This window comes from Pogoniulus pusillus, chromosome 5 (genome assembly GCF_015220805.1).
Source record: "Pogoniulus pusillus isolate bPogPus1 chromosome 5, bPogPus1.pri, whole genome shotgun sequence".
NCBI classification, from domain to species: Eukaryota; Metazoa; Chordata; class Aves; order Piciformes; family Lybiidae; genus Pogoniulus; species Pogoniulus pusillus.
In genome coordinates, this window is record NC_087268.1 from 39,211,476 (window position 1) to 39,232,004 (window position 20,529).

Consider the following 20,529-nt stretch of genomic DNA (forward strand, 5'->3'; position numbering starts at 1 on the left):
GAAAGAAAAGCCAGCCCTTGAGTGTGCACCCTCTAGCTCTCTTCTGCTTTCCTTATTTTGGCTGGTTTTTACTTATTTTTTGGTAGTCTTATTAAGGTCTTTAAACATAAATCATGTATTTCAGCCGTTTTATCCTCATACAAAGCCAGTTCCTGGTTCTCTGTGCTCACTGTGGTGGGTTATGTCCTATTAACTCTCAAATACTTTCACAAAAGAGGTATTTCTTTCCCATTTCTGGACAGAGACTCGTGAAACTTTGGGTCTTCTTCCACAGCACCGAGCTACTCAGCTGGTTTCTTGTGCAAGTTGATACTGTAGCTTAATCCTTTGGATGTTACTATTCAACTGGGTACTGACTGCAAGGCCCAAACGACTATGCTAGGTCTGTGCAAACATGGTAAGAGGTGTCCTGGCTCTGGACTGCATCTTTCAGGACACAGACAAAGGAGTTCTAGAGAAGACAGAACAAATTATAATCACGGAGCCATTAAGTAATTTCAAATGAAAATGTCTCTAAGATCATCAAGTCCAACTGTCAACCTGGCACTGCCAAACTCTTCAGAAGCTTTGTGAATTTCCCTACAGCTCCCAGTCTGGGGTTTGGGGTGCACCTCCTCTTCTAGTCCTTGCCCCCCAAAGCATCCCTTTTCTAGTGACTGCCTTTTGCTAGAGTAGGGGATGTCAAACACAGCCTTTCAACTTGAACTCAGCTCCCACTCCACAAGTCATTTTTATTTTGCTGGGTACCAGTGAAGCTGCAGCTCAGTAACTGATGTTAAGAGGAACTTTTAACACCTCAACAGCAAATGGAGGAGAATGTTTCCCATTAACGGCTGAGGAAGTAGTACTCCTGTAACTCCAGCCTTGAAAGCTAATGAAGCTCAGATTGTGGCTGTGGCCTTTGATGTAGAGATGCCTGAGGTCAATGTAGCTTTCAAAGGTGCCAGTGCTATGCTATGTCACTGTGTTTGTCTGGATGAGGGCCCAATAATTCTAATCCTGTAATCATGTTTCTGTAAGCAACACTATTTATTGTGCAGATAGTGGGTGATAGCTGCAGCAGTGATTAAATCAGGGATTTAATAACAGATTAACTAATCCAACCCTGGAATATAATTTCTAGCAGAAGAAGTCACAGCCAAGGACATCAGTAAATAAGTAGCAAAATAAAGGAATTGGTTTAGGGAGAGAGCATGAGGATAAGAATGCCTTGTTTGGCCACCTAATCTGTCTCCCTGCCAGTATGCTCACTCTGTTGGAGGAGGGATGTTACACGCTCAGGAACTTCAGATCTGTGCCTTGACATCCCATCTTTGGCTCCCACTAACACGTGGGGTGGGTAAATGTTTGCCACTGCTCGTTTTCAATTTCATGCCTTCCCTTGGGTTGTTTTACCACCTCAGGCCACAGACTATGTATTTTCTCTCTTCTGATGTAGATGCTTTCTCCCAGGCACACATACCTTGTCAGAAGAGCACAATGACCCACCCCATTCCAGTGAAGGGAAATACATATGTAGATATGGTTCATCCAGGAGATGAGGACAGTTCCTCAGTATTAATTAGTACGTGTTAAGACATCCTGGTTATTTCATTTTGCACAATCACTCAAGTCTGCTATAGACAAATCTCCTCTTATCTTTAGTATATCTTACTAAATCAGAGCTTTACTATTTTGTATAAGCAACAGATATTAAAACCCCCCCCTCACTTTCAAAAAGAAAGAAGAAATGAATGGGAGCACTTTGTCCCAATTTTCTGTGCAGATATCTCTAACTTTGCATTTTGCATGCAAAATTAATTATGAAGAATCAGTTCTGCAGATCAAGGAGTAAAGACAAGTGCTTGTTTAAAGAAAATCCAATGGCAAGCTGCAAACTTCAGTTGTTCCACACACAAATGCATGCACACACACACACACACTTAGATGAATATATGGCATCTATGTGTGTCTATATAAAATACAAACATATTTCCTTTAGCTCAGTTCCTGAAAGTTCATTTGTGGGCATCCTGATTCTTGATATATTATTTGTAAACAGAGGGCCAGGGGACTGGAGTATTTCCTTGACTTCAATGGATGATGAGGCTTCAAGCTGTGAACTCAGATTGGGACCTCTGAGTATCCTGCTGCTACCTAACAGCTTGCTGAAAAATGACATAATTTGTGACATCAGCAATATGCTGCTTTAATGGAGGTTTGTAAAACAGTTTCCACCCTTGTGTGTCAGGGAAAAAAAACAAAACCCACACCTTTTCTCACTAAGCCCAAGCAGCCCCATCCTGTATTCCTCACGTATCTTGCACCCTTTGTACAATTTAGATCTGTGTTGCTACAAAGTGTGGACATCCAAAGAGCGATAGGAAATAATTCATCAATACCCATGCGACAGCTCCAGCCCCACCAGTGCCAGGGAAGATGTCAGTGTTCAGGAGAATGGTGGCTGCCAGTGGGAGGCTCAGCAATGCAGATTTTAATGCAGAGATTTAATTTCAAATACAATTCACAGTTTGTACGTGGTTGGGTAATGTTTGTTACCACCTGGATGTTGAGGAGCGCTGTTTTGGAGGAAAGACATTTCAGTTTGGATGATACCTTGTCATTTCAACTGGTGCCTTTAAAGCATTTCACAGCTCTGCAAACAAGGTGTTGCATACAATTCTGAGAGTAACAGTAGAAAACACACCAAAATAGTCATAAAAAGTAAGATATTAATTGACACCATTGGATAACAGTAAACTAGCCTGCATGTCCAGAGAAGAGCAACAAAGCTGGTGAGGGGCCTGGAGCACAAATCCTATGAGGAGAGGTTGAGGGAGCTGGGGGTGTTTAGCCTGGAGAAGAGGAGGCTCAGGGGGGATCTTATTACTGTCTACAACTACCTGAAAGGGCATTGTAGCCAGGTGGGGGGTGGCCTCTTCTGCCAGGCAACCAGCAGTAGAACAAGGGGACACAGTCTCAAGTTGTGCCAGGGTAGGTATAGGCTGGATGTTAGGAAGAAGTTCTTGGCAGAGAGAGTGATTGGCATTGGAATGGGCTGCCCAGGGAGGTGGTGGAGGCACCGTCCCTGGGGGTCTTCAAGCAAAGCCTGGATGAGGCACTTAGTGCCATGGTCTAGTTGATTGGATAGGGCTGGGTGCTAGGTTGGACTGGATGATCTTGGAGGTCTCTTCCAACCTGGTTGATTCTATGATTCTATGATTGATTCAAATATGAGACTTCCAGTGATTTTTGCAAATGCTCCATTCTATGACAGAGGAGAATCCTATGGAAATCTTATTGTAACTGAGATCAATTTAATTTAAAATAATATAAAAAATTAACATTAAAAACAATTAAAAGGATACAGACACTGTCAGAACCTGAGTGACAGTAAGACAAATGTGTCTTCATATACCAGCTTCATACCAAGAAAGTTGTTACTCTGGATTCATTGAACAAAATGAAGTAAGTAAGTAGCTGTTAAGAAACACACCCTGGGAGTCACAGTGTCCCAATTACACTCTTGGCATCTACTGAGATTTCTGGTTGGAGGGAGGTTTGGCACATTCATGAGAGGAGACCCTTCACATATGGCTCTCATAAATGGTCAAGGAAAGATTCCCTGCAAGTAAATGCATGGTGGATGAGATGGTTTACCTGTCTCTTCAGAAGACCATACTCTGGATTTACAGCTCAACAGAGACTGCTCTCTGAAGCAAAGGTGGAAGGAATTTGGAATTAGGAAGGAGAGAAGGAAAAGAGAAAGAAGAGGGAGAAAGAGAGAAAGGGAGAGAGTAAGGAAGAAAGATGCAAAGAAAGAAGGAAAGGAAGTGAGAAAGGGAAGGGAAGGGAAAGGAAAGGAAAGGAAAGGAAAGGAAAGGAAAGGAAAGGAAAGGAAAGGAAAGGAAAGGAAAGGAAAGGAAAGGAAAGGAAAGGAAAGGAAAGGAAAGGAAAGGAAAGGAAAGGAAAGGAAAGGAAAGGAAAGGAAAGGAAAGGAAAGGAAAGGAAAGGAAAGGAAAGGAAAGGAGAGGAAAGGGGAAGGAAAGGAAAAGGGAAGAGAGAGGAGAGGAGAGGAGAGGAGAGGAGAGGAGAGGAGAGGAGAGGAGAGGAGAGGAGAGGAGAGGAGAGGAGAGGAGAGGAGAGGAGAGGAGAGGAGAGGAGAGGAGAGGAGAGGAGAGGAGAGGAGAGGAGAGGGAAGAGAGAAAAGAGAAAAAGAAGGGGAAGCTGTCCATTGGTGTAGATGATTAGGCTTGACACTAAGGTGCAAGTGCATATTGATAAAATACAGGAGTAGGAAAGTAAGCTATTATTCCTCCCTTGTTCTTCTTCTAAGGTTTCTCTCCCCACTTTCCTTTTTGTTGTTGTAGTATCTCAGTACATTTTACAGCATTAAAAAAAAAGTCTAGAAAAGACCTCAGGATTCACCTAGCGCACTCCTCATGAAAGCTCTGCAACAGAGGCTAACCTAGCCTGCGCTAAAACAATTGCCTTGCTTTCTTTTAATAACTTAGCTCATTGTGCTAATCTTCAATTAGACTTTTCTTCTCTTTTCCCTTTTCTTCTTTTCCTCCTTTCCTTTCCTTTCCTTTCCTTTCCTTTCCTTTCCTTTCCTTTCCTTTCCTTTCCTTTCCTTTCCTTTCCTTTCCTTTCCTTTCCTTTCCTTTCCTTTCCTTTCCTTTCCTTTCCTTTCCTTTCCTTTCCTTTCCTTTCCTTTCCTTTCCTTTCCTTTCCTTTCCTTTCCTTTCCTTTCCTTTCCTTTCCTTTCCTTTCCTTTCCTTTCCTTTCCTTTCCTTTCCTTTCCTTTCCTTTCCTTTCCTTTCCTTTCCTTTCCTTTCCTTTCCTTTCCTTTCCTTTCCTTTCCTTTCCTTTCCTTTCCTTTCCTTTCCTTTCCTTTCCTTTCCCACTTCCTTTTCCTCTTTCTTCAATCTTCACTTAGAGAGACTTTTTGTTTTAACAGTAGTTATATGTTTGCCCCTTGCTGCAAAATGAACCAATTTCTGCCTATCCTTCTATATATGGAGAACAAGGCATGGGCCTGTCCTCTCCATCCCCATTCCTCAGCCATTTCTCAGCCACTCTTCACCAGTATCGCCCCTCTCCTTAGGCCACCTCTTTGCTAACATTTGCTTTCCAGCATCTGGCTGATGCCCACCTACTTCTCACTGAAGTCAGTTCTTTGTTCAGGTCAATAACTGGATGCATCAGAGGAGAAATGCTTCCAGAGATAGCATAAGAACTTCTACTGACAGCTCTGGAGAAAAACCACCTCATATGAGTTATTGCCATGGGAAGAAAAGGTTTATCAGATATTCTAGGGCTGAATGGGTGGTGCACACGGAAGGGAAAGCTGAGTTCTGTCAGCTCCTCCTCAAATGCCATTAGGAGCCTGGAGGGTCACACCAAACCCACAGCTAAGCCAGTGGGCTTCAGCCCTGTCTTTGCAATCTGTGGTAACAGAACTAAAATATGGTGTAGGAGCACAAACCAACTTCTGCTTTTGCCCATAACACTGACTTATAACTCACCTCAGATCTCTGGTGAGTTCTGGCCCAGTTTTATACACACTGACTGTGGCAGGAGGGAAAGTCATGGCTTCTATTTTCATACTTGGTTCTCACATGAAATAATTGGGGGGTAGGGGAGGCAGAGGGGAGGAAGATGCAGCTGCAATAACAGTCAGTGAAACATAAAAATCCCTGTTGTTTTGTTGTAGTTCTCAGTGCCCTTCCACTTCTGGGCACAGACAAGGCCTCCCCCTGCTCAGGTTCAATATGCAGGGGAGCCATGCAGCTCAGAGCTCCCTCCTTATTTTCCCTAAGCCTCACTGTCAATTGTGCTTTTGTTCCTGGAAAAAACAATAGCCCAATACATGCTAATTTATAGCCAGGGAAGCAATTAAAACAAACGAAAAAAGAAAATCCTTCCCCCTCCTCTCAAATGGAGTGTTTTAGCAGCAGGGCTTTAGGTAAACTTGACACAAACTGATGTCAGTAAGGGGGGAGCAAGGCAGGAAACCCAGTACAGATCTGCAAATCTCCCCTCCACATGAAATGGGACAGCTTTCCCATCTTCTGTGTCTGCCTGCACTTGGGAATGTGTGTGTGTATGTGTGTGAGGAAAACCCAGGCACAAAGACACACTCATTTCCCTGGGCTTTGACAGCAAACGTGCACTGTAATCACCATCCTCACGTACACCTCCAGGGCTAGTTAAGTAGTAAAGAAAAAATCACCCGATACAGCTACAATGTAAAGGTAGTTACAGTTCTTATGGAACTTACTGTGTGCTTTTTTTTTTTTTCCCCTGTAAATTGGACATATCCTTAATATTCAACACATCATATTCATCTGTGTGGTTGTGATGGTTTGGGTGCTACCTGCTCCCCCCTCACTTTGTAAATCACCCAGACTAGGCTCAGCCAGCTCTGGAAATTGAATGAAGCTTATTATTTACAGCTTAGCTCAATATACAAGCAGATATTTACAGTATATGCAGTTATAGACAGAAATATACAAGGTAAAAGGTAATACAGAAACACAACTCCCCTCCCAGAAACCTGAGTCCCCAGGAGGGGCTCCCAGGCTCCTTTCCACCTTCTCCCACCCCTCTACCTTACCCCAGACATTGCCTTGTGCCCCAAGGAAGAATGGAGGGTCGGCCAGGGGGGGATGGATTAATCAGAGAGATGGCAGGTGAGGTTAGAGAGACATGCAGCTCAAAGCCCAGGCTGTGCCCAAATGCCTTATCTATGTTTGGATTCTTGCTCTTATACCTCTCAGCAAGCCTATGAGTGAAGTAGACATCACCCTTGTTTCCCTTTCACAGCCTGTAATCTAGTTCTTCTCACCAAAACATTCTAGCTGGCTTCAAACTAGCACTGCAGTGAAGTTCAGTTAATCCAGTTGGCATCTGGACAATGTAACTCCTTGCAGAATCTAAGATCTGCACCAACAGAGATTTTGCTGTTAGCACAGGAATGTTTTTTCCTTTCAAAAAAAAATTTTTTTTGGAAACTGATTGTCAAGAAAGCAATAGATGTCTCTGCCCATTGTATATTTAAAGCATTCTCTGTGCAGAGCCTCATGATGTGAAGCTGAATGTGCCTGAACATTCTCAAATGCACAGGTAGGCTTTTGCTTGTACCCTGTCAGCCACATGTGTGCTGAGGTCTTGGCCTGGCCCTGCCACAGGGCAGGAGGGATGGGTAGCCTCTGCCCAGCGAGCTCCTTCCAAGGCACCTTGTGGGCAGAGACCACAGATGGCTCTTCCCTGCACTCTGACCTGGGGAATCTTCTTTAAAACAAAACACAAATACTGACAGCCAAAGCTCTGACGACTGAAAAGAATGGAAGTGATTCTGTTCTCCTACCTGCGCTGTCACACAGCAACACCAGCTGTAAATGGGCAGCCCTTTCACATCTTCTGCCACCAGTTTTCCCCTCAGTCACAAGTATTTAATTCTGTATTATCCAACCACAGGCATCTGGATGACAAAACTGGAGCCAGGGCTGTCGGTGATAGCCATATTTGCAGCGTTACATGTGCTGCTGACTGTACCTGAGCTGCATCTTTACATAGCACAATAGAGAGTTAACATGAAGCTATATATAGCTCTAACAGCTGTATATAGCTATATATATAACAGCTATGTACAGCTATAACAGGCTATATAGAGTTAACATGAAGCATTTCCAGTGGCAGCCCATAGTGTACCATGCCTGCACGAACACTGCTATATAGAAGAGACTACTGCAGAAGCAAGTCAGGAATGAAGCCCAGGTGGCAGGAAGTCTAGACTGTGTCTTCCCATATTTCACATAAATTCTAGGCTGTTGCAAGCATGTCTCACATAGGGACAAAGTTTTTACCTTCAGCAAGTTTTACTCAGGAAAATTCTTAACTGACAATGTGTGTGCTTTATATCACAACATTAATAGCATTAGCAGCGCTAGCAGAAATACAAACTAAAATGTAAGACCCACAGATACATGGAGCTGCAATTTAAATCACAGAGGCCAAAGAAGGTATCAGAGGCATTTAGCAATCCCCATCCTCACCAGACAGATCACCTTTAAATGGTGCCAGTAGTCATCAGGCATCTACAACAGCTTTAGGAATAGGACCTCTTGTATATCTGAAGATATTACAATACCCTATAGTATTAGCTTTGCTATTTGGGAGCTTCAGACTTCATCTGGGAAGCAATAACTCCAAGCCTAATGAGAATATGTGGCCTGTCCTCTGCTTGCTGCATGGGCACGTGCAGGATGTTACTGCTTCACATCTTTGCATTCTCTGCACCCCCAAACATGGAGAAGAATCCTCCCCTGACCCATTCCCAGTGAGTGACACCCACTGCTGGTGGGCAAAGGGAGGGCTGGAGCTTGCCAAAGGAAGGAGACCCAGTCGAGGTGAGGGGAAAGGAAGGGTTAAAGGAGATGGAGGGTACTAATTTCTTTGCTGGCTCTTACAAGCACCACTAGTGTCAGGCTGCTCTGTGTGCGCCTCTCTGCAGGTGGACTTTTCACAGGAACCTCGGTCCTGACTGAACGGGTGTCGTGGGCAAGAGGGCAGCCAGAGGAGACCGTACTGGTGCTGGTGTGATTAAGGCACCCCTTCCATTCTCCACTCCTCCCCTTCCCTTCCCCTGCGCTATCCAGGGCTCCTAGAAGCAGGTAGGGAAGGCTCAGGGGTATCCCAGTCCCCATGGGGTCAAAAGTCATCCTCCCACCAGCCCTCCACCCACTGCCCTACCACGTCTGCAGCCCGGAGTCCCCGCGACGGTGTTGGACCCTTCGTAGTCCCTTCCCGCTGCCCCGGGTGCCACTGGCAGCATCTTGACTCCAGGGAGCGATGACGACGCCCTCCCTTCGTCAAATTTTCTGCAAACTCTAGCACACCAAACCGGTCCACAGCCCTGCCTGGCCCGCTGGGGCTCCCCTCCCAAGCCCTGCGACACTGGGAAAAGTAGAAAGCAAAGTACTGCCCTCACGGGCTTTTTATTCCCACCTCTTCGGATTTTCGTCTTTAAAACGGTTTAAAAATAGCCCTGCCTCTGCCTTGCTCTGACCCTGGGGGAGGTGCAAGGGGGGAGAAGAGGGGCTGGAGCCACGGGATGGACGAAATTCGGTCAAAGTTGGGTTTGCTCTCATACACCTCCCCCCTCACCCGCCCCCCCACCCCTTACCCCTCCCGTTTCGAAATCAGAAATCACTGCCTGAAGAGCAGACATTCTGGTTTATTAGCTCATTAAAAAAAAAAAAGGCTTTTCTAAGCCGAATTTCCACCAGATCCATTTATTTTCCGTTGAAAGCAGAATTAAACCAATACGCGCTCGAATAGGTGCCATTAAACCTCAGCCATCTTTCGCTGCTAATCACAGGAGAGAAGAATTAGGAAAGTCAGTAAAGGAGCACTGTGTTTTAAACGCCCAAACCCGGATTTTAGGAAGAGTAAGCTCAGAGAGGGAGGAAGACTGAAGTAACCCAAGAAGCAAGGAAGGACCCTTAATAAGAGTTAAAATTCAGCGTCAGGTTACTTCTCGATATTGCAGGGGACATGCCGCATCCCTTGCTAAAATACTATTCGATGCTTGTGTGGAAGAGAAAAACAAACCCACCTTTTCCTTGTAAGCCACGATTCCGAAACAAAATCAAAAGAAAGAGAGAAAGAGAGAAAGAGAGAGAGAAAGAGAGAAAGAGAGAAAGAGAGAAAGAGAGAAAGAGAGAAAGAGAGAAAGAGAGAAAGAAAGAAAGAAAGAAAGAAAGAAAGAAAGAAAGAAAGAAAGAAAGAAAGAAAGAAAGAAAGAAAGAGAGAGAGAAAGAAAGAAAGAGAGAGAGAAAGAAAGAAAGAAAGAAAGAAAGAAAGAAAGAGAGAAAGAAAGAAAGAAAGAGAGAGAGAAAGAAAGAAAGAAAGAAAGAAAGAAAGAAAGAAAGAGAGAAAGAAAGAAAGAGAGAAAGAAAGAAAGAAAGAAAGAGAGAAAGAAAGAGCGAGAGAAAGAAAGAAAGAAAGAAAGAAAGAAAGAGAGAAAGAAAGAAAGAAAGAAAGAAAGAAAGAAAGAAAGAAAGAAAGAAAGAAAGAAAGAAAGAGAGAAAGAGAGAAAGAGAGGAAGAAAGAGAGGAAGAGAGGAAGAGAGGAAGAGAGGAAGGAAGGAAGGAAGGAAGGAAGGAAGGAAGGAAGGAAGGAAGGAAGGAAGGAAGAAAGAAAGAAAGAAAGAAAGAAAGAAAGAAAGAAAGAAAGAAAGAAAGAAAGAAAGAAAGAAAGAAAGAAAGAAAGAAAGAAAAGAAAGAAAAAGAAAGAAAGGAAGAAAGAAAGAAAGAAAGAAAGAAAAAGAAAGAAAGGAAGAAAGAAAGAAAGAAAAACGAAACCAAAAGGAAACAAAATCCCAACAACAAAAAATGCCTCTAAATTTCAAACCGCAGCTTTGAACCACTTTCCTGGCATTAGGCGCATCAAACATTGCAGGCGGAGTGCCCCTATGTTGCCGAGGTCTCCCTGCCCTCCCTTCCCCCGTTTCTGCTGCTTGGATGGCAGGTTCAGAAGCAAACGCCCTGCCAAATAATTGCTAGAAGTTAAGAGAAGGAAAAAAAAAAAGACACAGAGAGAGGGGATAAAAAAAAAAAAAAGAGGGGAAAATGCGCACCAGTATTCAGGTGCTAACCTACTTATTTGAAAGTAATTTATTTTCCATTTTGCCCGTTTCCCCCCTTTAAAACAGAACGCTGAAAGAAAGAATAAGTGCTTTAACATTTCAATGTTGTGCTCTCCTAATTACCTTTTCACTTTTCTCCTAAGTTCCAATGTGAAAACCTCGCAGGGGGGTCTTTGCTGTAACAGGGCTACAGTTCCCAATCCCAAGCGCAAGATCTGCAATTACAAACCCATTCGGCGCTCTTCCCTATCATTAATATGCACAAAATCCTGCCGCTAATCTTATAATCTGTTTTGTTTCATCAATTGCTTGCCTAGCACAGGACAGGAATGAAAAAAGAGAGAAAGAGAAAAGAAAGCAAGCGGAGAAAAATAAAGGCAGGGGCTAAAAAAAAAAAAAAAAAAAAGCTTCCTAAAATAGACGAAAAAGTCAAATAAATTGGATTTTATTTCTTACGAAGCGAAAATCTTTCGGGCTGTTAAATGGGAGCAGGGTTTTCCACTGAAGGGGGTGTGTGAGCGCTTGCTAAGGGAAATTTAAGGGGAAATCTGAATATATCCAGCATTTTATTTGCATATTCGATTTCTCCGCGTGTGGGTCACGAAATGAAGTTACTTCAGCAGCCAGGTTTGGCGTAAAGAGAGCTTATGAATAGTTTTGAGGTATAATGAGGGAGCGGGGGGCACCTCTGCCGCTCCTCGCGCTGCCTCCGCGGCCGCGCAGCTCCTGTGGGTTCCTCAGACAGCGTCGTTAATACTTCAGTAAAACAATGAAGACATTATTTTTAAAAATCCTTTTCTCTCCCTCCCTCTTTCCTCCTCCCCGGGCGCGGCATTAAGGGAATAAAACAATCTACGCCACAAGGGTCCTATTGAGATTAATGAAAAAATGATGTGGAAAAAAAAAAAGGTGGGGGAGAAAAAAAACAAGAGGGAAAGAACGCAACCCAAACCCTGTATCTCATAAATCTCATTTTCTCTTCCCTGCGCCAGGCCTCGCCTCCGTCTTGCCTTGCACCTGATGATTTATTAACGTAATCTGTGGGGATAACCACACATTGTGCCCAGCTCCGGCTTGTCCCAGCTCATCTTCTAAGTAATTGTTTCTCATTAGTTCTGATAACGTTTTAATAGCGTTTATCCATAATTTAGTCGGTCAAGAATTAATAACGGAGGGTGCCCTGATATGCGGGGTGGGGTGGTGCTGGGGGGAGTGCGTGTGAAGCTGCGAGGCGCGATATAAACAGGTAGGCTTTAAGTAATCAGATTAGCCCGGAGGTCCCCACGCTGTAAAGGATCACACGGGTGGAGGGGATAACGTCGGCTCGCGATGCTGATCCCCAAACATACGCGGAAGCGCTCAGCAGCCGGGCCCGGACGGCGCAGAGAGCGCAGACCCGGGGGAGGGCGGCGCAGAGAGCACAGACCCGGGGGAGGGGTGGGGGGGCGAGAGGGGACCTCTTCCCGCCCCGGCCTGAGCCCTTGGTGCCAGCCCGGCTCGGGTGCGACCGTCTCCCGTTTTGCGACTCCGCCGCCCCCGGGCTAAGCCCATCCGTACCCCTCGCCTTTTCAGGGCGCAACTGCGGCCACCGCGCTCCCTTTCCTCGCTGTTTCCACGGTAGTTTTCGTTTGTGGCTTGATCTGTTTTCTTCTTTTTTCTCTCCCATCCTTTTCTCTCACCTTAATCAAACAAAAAATACACCACCACTACCACTCCCTCCCCCCCCGCCCCGCCCTCCATCCGCCCCTCTCAATGTTTAAAATCGCTACTCGGAGACGGAGGGGAAGCATACGAAGCAAGCAGATGGAAGGAATAAACTACTGTGACTCCATATGTAAAATGACCACGGAGGTGGTGAAAAATGAAACAAAAAAACCCACAACTGTTTTCTATTTACAAATTTAAATAAACAGAACAGCCTTCCCCGCGGTGTTTGTCTAAGTGCAGCAGCATTGCTGCTGTGTAGGTCATGAAAAGGTTGGTGCATAGTTTAAAACTTCCCATTCTGTTAATTTCTTAAAGAACAGTCGTTCATAGTCTGAGCACAAAAGCTCATGATTTAATGAGGAACAGAAACAAAATCTCTGATTGTTGGTGTTTCAAACTTCATTGGAGTCCTCTGGCAACCACAAGTTGATCCTCTGCAGCTTCAATACCCTTTAGCCCTCCATATAAGAGTACATGCTGAATAGAGGACAATGCCTGGTTGTTATGTTTATTTACCCTTACTACAAGCTGGGTTAACCTCTTCAAAACAGCTTTACTAAGCCCGTTAACCACACGGCCCACATGACCTGTAGCCGTATCCCTAATGTGATGTAAATCTGACTAGAGACCATATGCACAAGTTCTGCTGCATTGTGCCTCCGAAAACTACAAGTTTATTGCCGTCCAACCCTTCCCGGGCTGGACGCTTCCAGGAGGAAACGCTCTCAATAGCGACCGCTTTAAAAAAGAGAAGAGAGTCAAGAGTCCTACATTGTCTGAGCAATAACTTTAATGGCTGTTGAACATTTAGAGAAAGGGGCTGGGCAAGAGGAAGCCTGCACAGGGTAATGATTTTCATGGCAATTATTTCAATCGATGTGTAATTATTAGGGGGTTTGCCCTTTCTAAAGGGAGTTCTGCACCGGAGTGGGAAGAAGTGTACATACAAAGAGAAGTGACTGACTCGGTTTTCATCTGCTCTTCTAATGGAGCCCGTGGCTTGCATTTTGCTTCTCCTTCAGTGAAGTCACAATCCTGCATTCATATAACTTTTGTGAGGTCACACAGTTGGTGATGCAACTTTGTTGCAGGCCATGAGTCCCTGCAGTCCATGGGCCTTGCAGGACTAATCAGTGGTGTGAGTCAAGAATAGTTTTAGTAATTAGCAATTCTCTCAAGCAAACTATGACAGATCTGCAAAATGGAAATGAATTTCTGCTTAAGCTTGATGTCTTTAATTTCCTCCCCCCCCCCCCCCCCCCCCCCCCAAAGTGTTTTAGTCATCTTTTAAAACAGCTACTGAGGCCCCATGGTGAGAGCTTCATTTACCAGCTCATTTTTTCTTGATGGCTGTGGCAAGCGTAACAATGTTCCGTGCCTGCTTCAGTAATGGCATGTCGATCATACTCCCCTGGAAAGTAAACGCTCCCTGGAAAAGAGAGAATATAAACTTCCTGAGAGGAGCTCTGGAAATTGTAGTTGGCTTGTCTTTTCCTTTAAAAAAACATGTCCAAGAAACATCAGCTCCCACAGGAATCCTGGATGAGTTTTAGGACACAAACCAAGACAAGGCAAATGTGTTTAAAGAAACGCGGAGGGTGGCAACTCCTCCAAAGAGAAGGCAAAAAGAGAGAGCAAAAAGAAGTCCAGCAAGCAGCCTGCATGTATCAGCCTCTCTAGCTGCCAAGCACTGAGGACTAAGAGCAGAGAGGCTGTGCAAGCCAGTTGTGTGTGTGTGTTGCCTCCTCGTCTAGGAGGCAGCTCTGCTCCCCGTGGCCAGCATCACCCTCCAGCGCTGGGGCTGTGCTGCAGGGTCTGTGCAAAAATCTTTGCCGAGAAATAGCAACAGGTGTTTGGGGGGTGGAGGAAAGTTTTGCTGACTCTGGGGTGTGTTGAGGTTGTGCTGTTGCTCCTTGCCATCGGGCCTCCAGTGCTAAAGATAGGCTGAGCTTGTGCCTAGAGCCAGGGGCTGGGGTGAAAACTGAAAAAAAAAAAGTGAGGTAATACTGCCAAAATCTGCTCTGCAGATTTGGTAACACCTACCTCAGTGCTGCATCTAGCAAGTTTCCCCAAGTGGATGGTGGACTAGCTAATGTGCCTTAGTGGTGGTCATCTCAGAGTCAGCACAGTCCCATTGTGCTTCTAGGGATTTTGTGCTGGTACTACGGTGAGCAGCTTAAAATAATTAACTACGAATCATAGTTCAATCTTAAAACAGAAGACACATGTTTTAAACTAGGCCAACCCCAACTCATTTCTTTGAATGCTTTAACCCACAGACGTGTTGTTGAGGTAGGATTTTGAAGACAAAAGACTGCGCATCAAAACACGCCAAAGTTCAGCAGACACAACGCACACAAACCCCTTATTTGCAATTCTGACAGTACTTTGACACGTTCCTGAAAACAAAAACCCTACAACCCACCAAATATAAAGCTGCAATCCCTTCCCTGAAGAATTCAGAACTGAAGCCTGGACTCAGCACTGCATAAGGCAGCTCTGTGAAGCTCTGCGCACCCTTTTCATGTCCTGCTGCAATCGATATGGGATCACAGGCTGACCTTATATTTGACAGTGAGCAGGGCTGATGGAGAACAGGGTAAAAACAGTCGAGGCATGTGTGCCTGTGCATACACAGCGAGAGAAACGTGGAGGAGAACAAGCAGTTTATTGTTTTCTGGTGTTCATTTCAGGCTTTTTGACCATTAAACAGGGGTTTCTAGTAAGTGAAATAAAAAATATATAACTAATTTACAAAAATGGGACCCAGTCATGGAATGTGTTGCCCCAGTGACATATCTATCTAGCTTGACTGAAGTGGTATTAATTAAATGCTAAGTCATATTCTGGAACAGTTAAGACCAAAAAAAAAAAAAAACCCCACCACTTTGGAACAGTAATCTAATACAAATCAATATTGTTGCTGTAAGAGCAGGCCATATAAAAGCCACAAAGAACCTAGTGGTTAATGCTTGTTTTATTCAAAGTAGTATTTCCTGCTACACCTTGCAGTAGTTTAGGTGTGTTTTGAGAATACTGGGACTGACAGATACTCATGAGCAGATATGTCAAATCTGATTTCTTATCTACAGAGCAACCAATCAACCTTATATTACCATCACCACCATAGTATCATTAGTGATAATACATCACTTTTTATCTGGTGGTCTGAATTGTGATTGAGAGAGTCTTTTCCCTTCCACAGGATCACAGGATGTTAGGAGTTGGAAGGGACCCAAGGAGATCATCGATTCCACCCCCCCCTGCCAGAGCAGGACAATACAATCTAACACAGATCACAGAGGAACACATCCAGACAGGCCTTGAAAGTCTCCAGAGAAGGAGACTCCTCAATCTCTCTGGGGAGCCTGTTCCAGTGCTCTGTGACCCTTACAGTAAAGAAGTTCCCCCTTGTGTTGAGGCGGAACCTCTTTTGCTGCAACTTACACCCATTGCTCCTTGTCCTTGTCCTTCCACTTACTGTATACATGATGCTCTGCTGATGCCTAAGTTGGAGCATGCTGGATCTGGGCAGGAATGTCATTTTGATAAAGTAGGAGTTAATTAAACAGCGTGTTTGTCTTATATTCACTGTTAGTGTGCAACCGTAGGTTGAGTTGCTAGAAATTTCAATCATTGAAGGGAAAAAAAAAAAGATTTATTTTTCTGACAACAAAGAGTAAGATAAAGAAGTTGGCTTCTCTGCCTATTCACTCCAAGGCTTATTTTCTTCCTGCTAATTTGCAGCATTGAGCTAAAGTCCAGAAAAAGAAACGGGTTTTAATTCCATGGAATATACACTATTCACTGCCTCCCTTTCCACCCACAGGTTTCAACAGATAGGAAATGCCAGTAATTATAGCTTTGCCCCCGTGCTCTCTTTTCCAGTTCTCCTAGATGAAATTTGCCTTTAGCATTCTTTTGACTTTCTCTCACATGCACACAAAGAAAGCGAGACTTTCTACAAACACCACTGGCTTTGACAGCGTTAATCTGGGGATTATTTTAGTCATAGATCTAAATTTTCTTTTTGATTAATTTTCTCAATAATCTCATGCTTACAGCCTGTACTTAGGCTTCCAGTAATTCAACTGTGAGACCAAAGGTCTGTTCTTCAAGGAGTCTGCAGTGTGAATGGGAGCAATGGTGGGTGCACGGTGTGAGGCTGTGGTTTGCATCCATTGTGTTTGGTGGCTTTTTCGCTTGCTCCCCATGTAACTATGTATGTAATTTAGGTGGGAGCCTTTTCAGAACCTGTAAAAGGACTCTGCCATCAGGGAAGAGACAGAGCTTCCAGGTAAAGGCTGATGGAGGAGCTGGGAGAAGAAGCATCTGAGCAGCAGGGCCATAGCTGGTGGGAATAGTCTTTGAGTAATGATGCACCGGTGCAAGCAATTTGAGTGAGATGAGCAGTAGAGGTACAGTGGACAACTGTGGTATTCACCTGACAGCAGGCTGGAAGAGCAGTCCTCCTGAGGAATGGGTGTCTCTGTGGGCCAAAGACACTGCCTTCAGTTGAAATGATGCAGAGAGGTTGAAAGCATAGGGATTGCTCGCTCTGGAGAGAAGGCTCCAGGGAGACCTTATTATGGCCCTTCAGTAATTAAAGGTGAGCTGTAAGAAAGCAGGGCTTGTTGCTTGGTTTTTAACTAGAAGAAATTTAGACTAAATTCAAGATTTTTTTTTTTTTCTTTTTTTACAATTGTGGTGGTTAAACACTGGTACAGGGTGATCAGAGAGGTGGTAGAATCCCCACCCCTGGAAACATTCAAGATCAGGTTGGACAGGGCTCTGAGCAACCTGATCTAATTGAAGATGTCCTTGGTCACTTCGGGGCAGTTTGACCAGGTGACATTTAAAGGTCCCTTCCAACCCAAACCCAAATGATTCTATGATCTTAGATTTTGCTGGACTTAGCCAGTGCCATCCTTCATGCAGCATCACAGTGATTGTCAAAGGTGAAGCCTTGTGAGAAAGAGGGTGACTTTGGCAGTCACTAGGCTGTAGAGTATGAGAGCTGTTATGAGGACTTTGGCTGGCCTACATTGTACTGTTGTGAAGGCAGTACAATGTAACAGAGAGATTTGTATTGGCACAACTTTTGGCTTCCCTCAGCCTGGTTATGTTGTGCCTCTGCCAGGGCAGACTATCAGGGAGAAATAAAGGAAGAAAGCAGACAGGCAACGTTTCCTGTTTGGGTCAACATGCAAACTAGCTAAGAGGCCTTTCAAAGTGACTGACAAGTGAGGAAAGACTCAAAGGTGTATCCTTCTGAATAGCTTTTTGAGAGCAGAGCAAGGAGAAGGTGAACTCATCTAGCTCCTTTTTCCTCTGCCTGGTTATTGCAGCTGCCCACAGCATCCATCAAGCCATCATTTCCCCATCTCTATCTCTTGTAACAGAACACCTTCTCCAGGCTGAATGATGCAGGCTCAGTACTGTGCAATTTGCTGCATCCCCCAGGAATCAAACATGCTACAAATTCACAATGATATTTAATGTTCTGTTAAAACAGTAGTAACATCATAAAAACCATAACAGCTATTTATGCAAGATGCAGGCCATGCTGGGTAAGGTCTTAATAGCTCTACTTTGAATTTCAGTATGTCCTGAAGTGCTTTGAGAATGGAACAGAGAAGGATTCTGGCAAATACAGAAAACAGCTGGAAGGGAAACAAAATTATAGAAAGCTGCTTTTTTTTTTTTTTCCCCAGAAAGGAATAACAAAAAGTGACAGTCTTGGAAAAAAAGAGACTTGAGCACGGTCAGCTCCGAATGATAACAAAAGATGCAGCCTACAGATGTGAGAAGAGATAAGGCAGAGTTGACAGAGAACAGTAATTTGCTCAGCTCAGGAGCTCCAGGTGGCAGTGGTGAGATTGAAGACATGCAGAACCAAATTTTGTAACTCATTGGTTTGGCAGAGTTTATATTTGTACCTTATGAACTTCTGTTTGAATAAACGCCACCACTACCAAAACTAATTTGGATCTACTCAAGTCCAAGCTCTTCACAACTTAGAAGACAACTCTGGTCATGTATTGCTATAGATCTTGGGACATGGCTCTTGTCATATCTGTATGTCACAGGATCACAGGGGATCAGAGGATGTCAGGGGTTGGAAGGGACCTCTGCAGATTACTGAGTCCAACCCTCCTGCCAGAGCAGGACCATAATCTAGTGCAACTCACAGAGAAATGCATCCAGATGGGTCTTGAAAGTCTCCAGAGAAGAAGACTCCACAACCTCTCTGGGGAGCCTGTTCCAGTGCTCCGTAACCCTTACAGTAAAGAAGTTTTTCCTCATCTTGAGATGGAGCTTCCCATGCTGTAGTCATCCTTAAAGATTTCCTTTACCTATAAGAAATAACATCTATTGAATCTCAGAAAGAGTTTCAGCATTGGTCTCTTATTTGCCATGGCCAAAAGAGGAATATGTTAGTGTAGTGTCTCCTGGACCAGGAAGACCTCCTCTTTTTGTGTGTGTGACTGTGTGGCACCATCCAGAAACATTTGCACCATGAAGCTTGAAGCTTTAGGAGTAGTGACAAGCTAAGTAAACCTGTATGACCATCTCATAAACAGAGTATAAGTTATTTTTCTACCTCTCTGGAACTTAAATGGATGGCGGTTGAGAGTCCATGATTTCTGTGTCATCTGAGAATCAACATGAGGAACCAGCAAAGGGGAAGAAATGACACAGTCAAGTCTCTTGCTAGTGTTTGTCATGGATGGTAGAGCTGTGTTTGACCATAACAGGGGATGAACAGGATCACAAGTAAGGTACCAGAAGAACAGGGAAAGTAAAGCATTGTATTTCTTCATCTGTGTTTGACCATACCAGGGGATGAACAGGATCACAAGTAAGGTACCAGAAGAACAGGGAAAGTAAAGCATTGTATTTCTTCATCTGTACTGAAAACTTTTCCATAGAGTAGACAGTATTGTATGGGGGTTTACTCCCACCATATTTTGTTTCCTTATCTACCACTGGGTTAGCAGAAGAGATAAGCTGGCTAAAACTACTATGATGCAGAATATTTAGAGCCCTTTATAGTTATGTGACACAATTCTCTCTGAGCTGTGGATTAAAGTATATGAGTTAATTAAAGTAAAATAGTAATTGTTCTGGGACTTGTGGGACAGTGATCAGATGAGCTAGGCCCCTTTGGCTCACAAGATGGAAGAATTAGATGTACTCCTGCACCAGGGAATGCTCGTGGCTTTTTCCTCCATCTGTGGTTATCTGTGCCCCTATTTGCTCCACCTGTGGTTATCTGCGCCCCTATTCATATCCATCCTGCTGACTGCAATGAACTCACTAAGAGAGGTATTGCAGACCTTCACTTCTCAGACCACTGGAATCTATTAATCACTTGAATTTATACTGAGTGTAAAGATTTGTTTTCCTATGGAGTACAAGCACATAAATTTCAAAATACCAGGTAAGTCCTGTAAGTTCCAAAAAGTCTACTGGCTTCCTGTTTTCATAGAATCATAGCATCAACCAGGTTGGAAGAGACCTCCAAGATCAGCCAGGCCAACCTAGCACCCAGCCCTAGCCAGTCAACTAGACCATGGCACTAAGTGCCTCATCCAGGCTTTTCTTGAACACCACCAGGGACGGTGACTCCACCACCTCCCTGGGCAGCCCATTCCAATGCCAATCACTCTTTCTGGGAAGAACTTCCTCCTAACATCCAGCCTAGACCTCCTATGGCACCAAATGTGAGCACTGTCTGTGAGGACCCTGTGCATCATTTTGGGAGCCACTGCTGTTTTTATTAATTACCTTGATCATTGTGAAGCCTTTGCTAATCAACATTTGATGTGATGTCCTGTTCCACCAGATTTCACCACACATTGCCAACAACTTTAATTCCTATGTAACAATGGATAGAACTTTAAAGACATTTTTAAAGATTATATTAAGCTCATGACTTGTCTACAGTAGAAAGAAAAAATATCACTGGTCCTGCATCAGGTGAAAGAACGTAGCCAACAGATCTTCGTGCATTTGTTGTGTCTGTCAAAATATGGGCTGTCCTGGGACACTGTGCAGAGAAAACCAACTTCTTTCAGAAGCAGTTTACACTGGAAATCTAGTCATGAAATTTAGATGTCAGGGTTGGAAGTGCTAGGGGATCATGGTGAGTAGGTAAGGCTTTGGCCAGGGGAAGACACTAAGTA

General features: G+C 44.2%; 1 protein-coding gene across 6 annotated transcripts in view; it reads right to left on the minus strand.

The window, feature by feature from the left end:
• Window positions 1-2,465: 2,465 nt before the first annotated feature.
• Window positions 2,466-20,529, minus strand: part of CLYBL (citramalyl-CoA lyase) — a 229,700-nt gene continuing 211,636 nt past the window's right edge. For 2 of the 6 annotated variants that reach the window (XM_064143831.1, XM_064143832.1), the window contains exons 8-9: window positions 13,670-13,769; window positions 13,113-13,534 (exon numbers count right to left, since the gene is read on the minus strand). In XM_064143831.1, the coding sequence (XP_063999901.1) occupies window positions 13,674-13,769 (96 nt within the window). In that variant the 3' untranslated portion in view covers window positions 13,113-13,534; window positions 13,670-13,673. Of the gene's footprint in view, window positions 2,559-13,112; window positions 13,535-13,590; window positions 13,770-18,531; window positions 18,697-20,529 lie in introns of those variants that run through there. The other 4 variants (XR_010302386.1, XM_064143835.1, XR_010302387.1 and 1 more) reach the window with 4 other exon arrangements.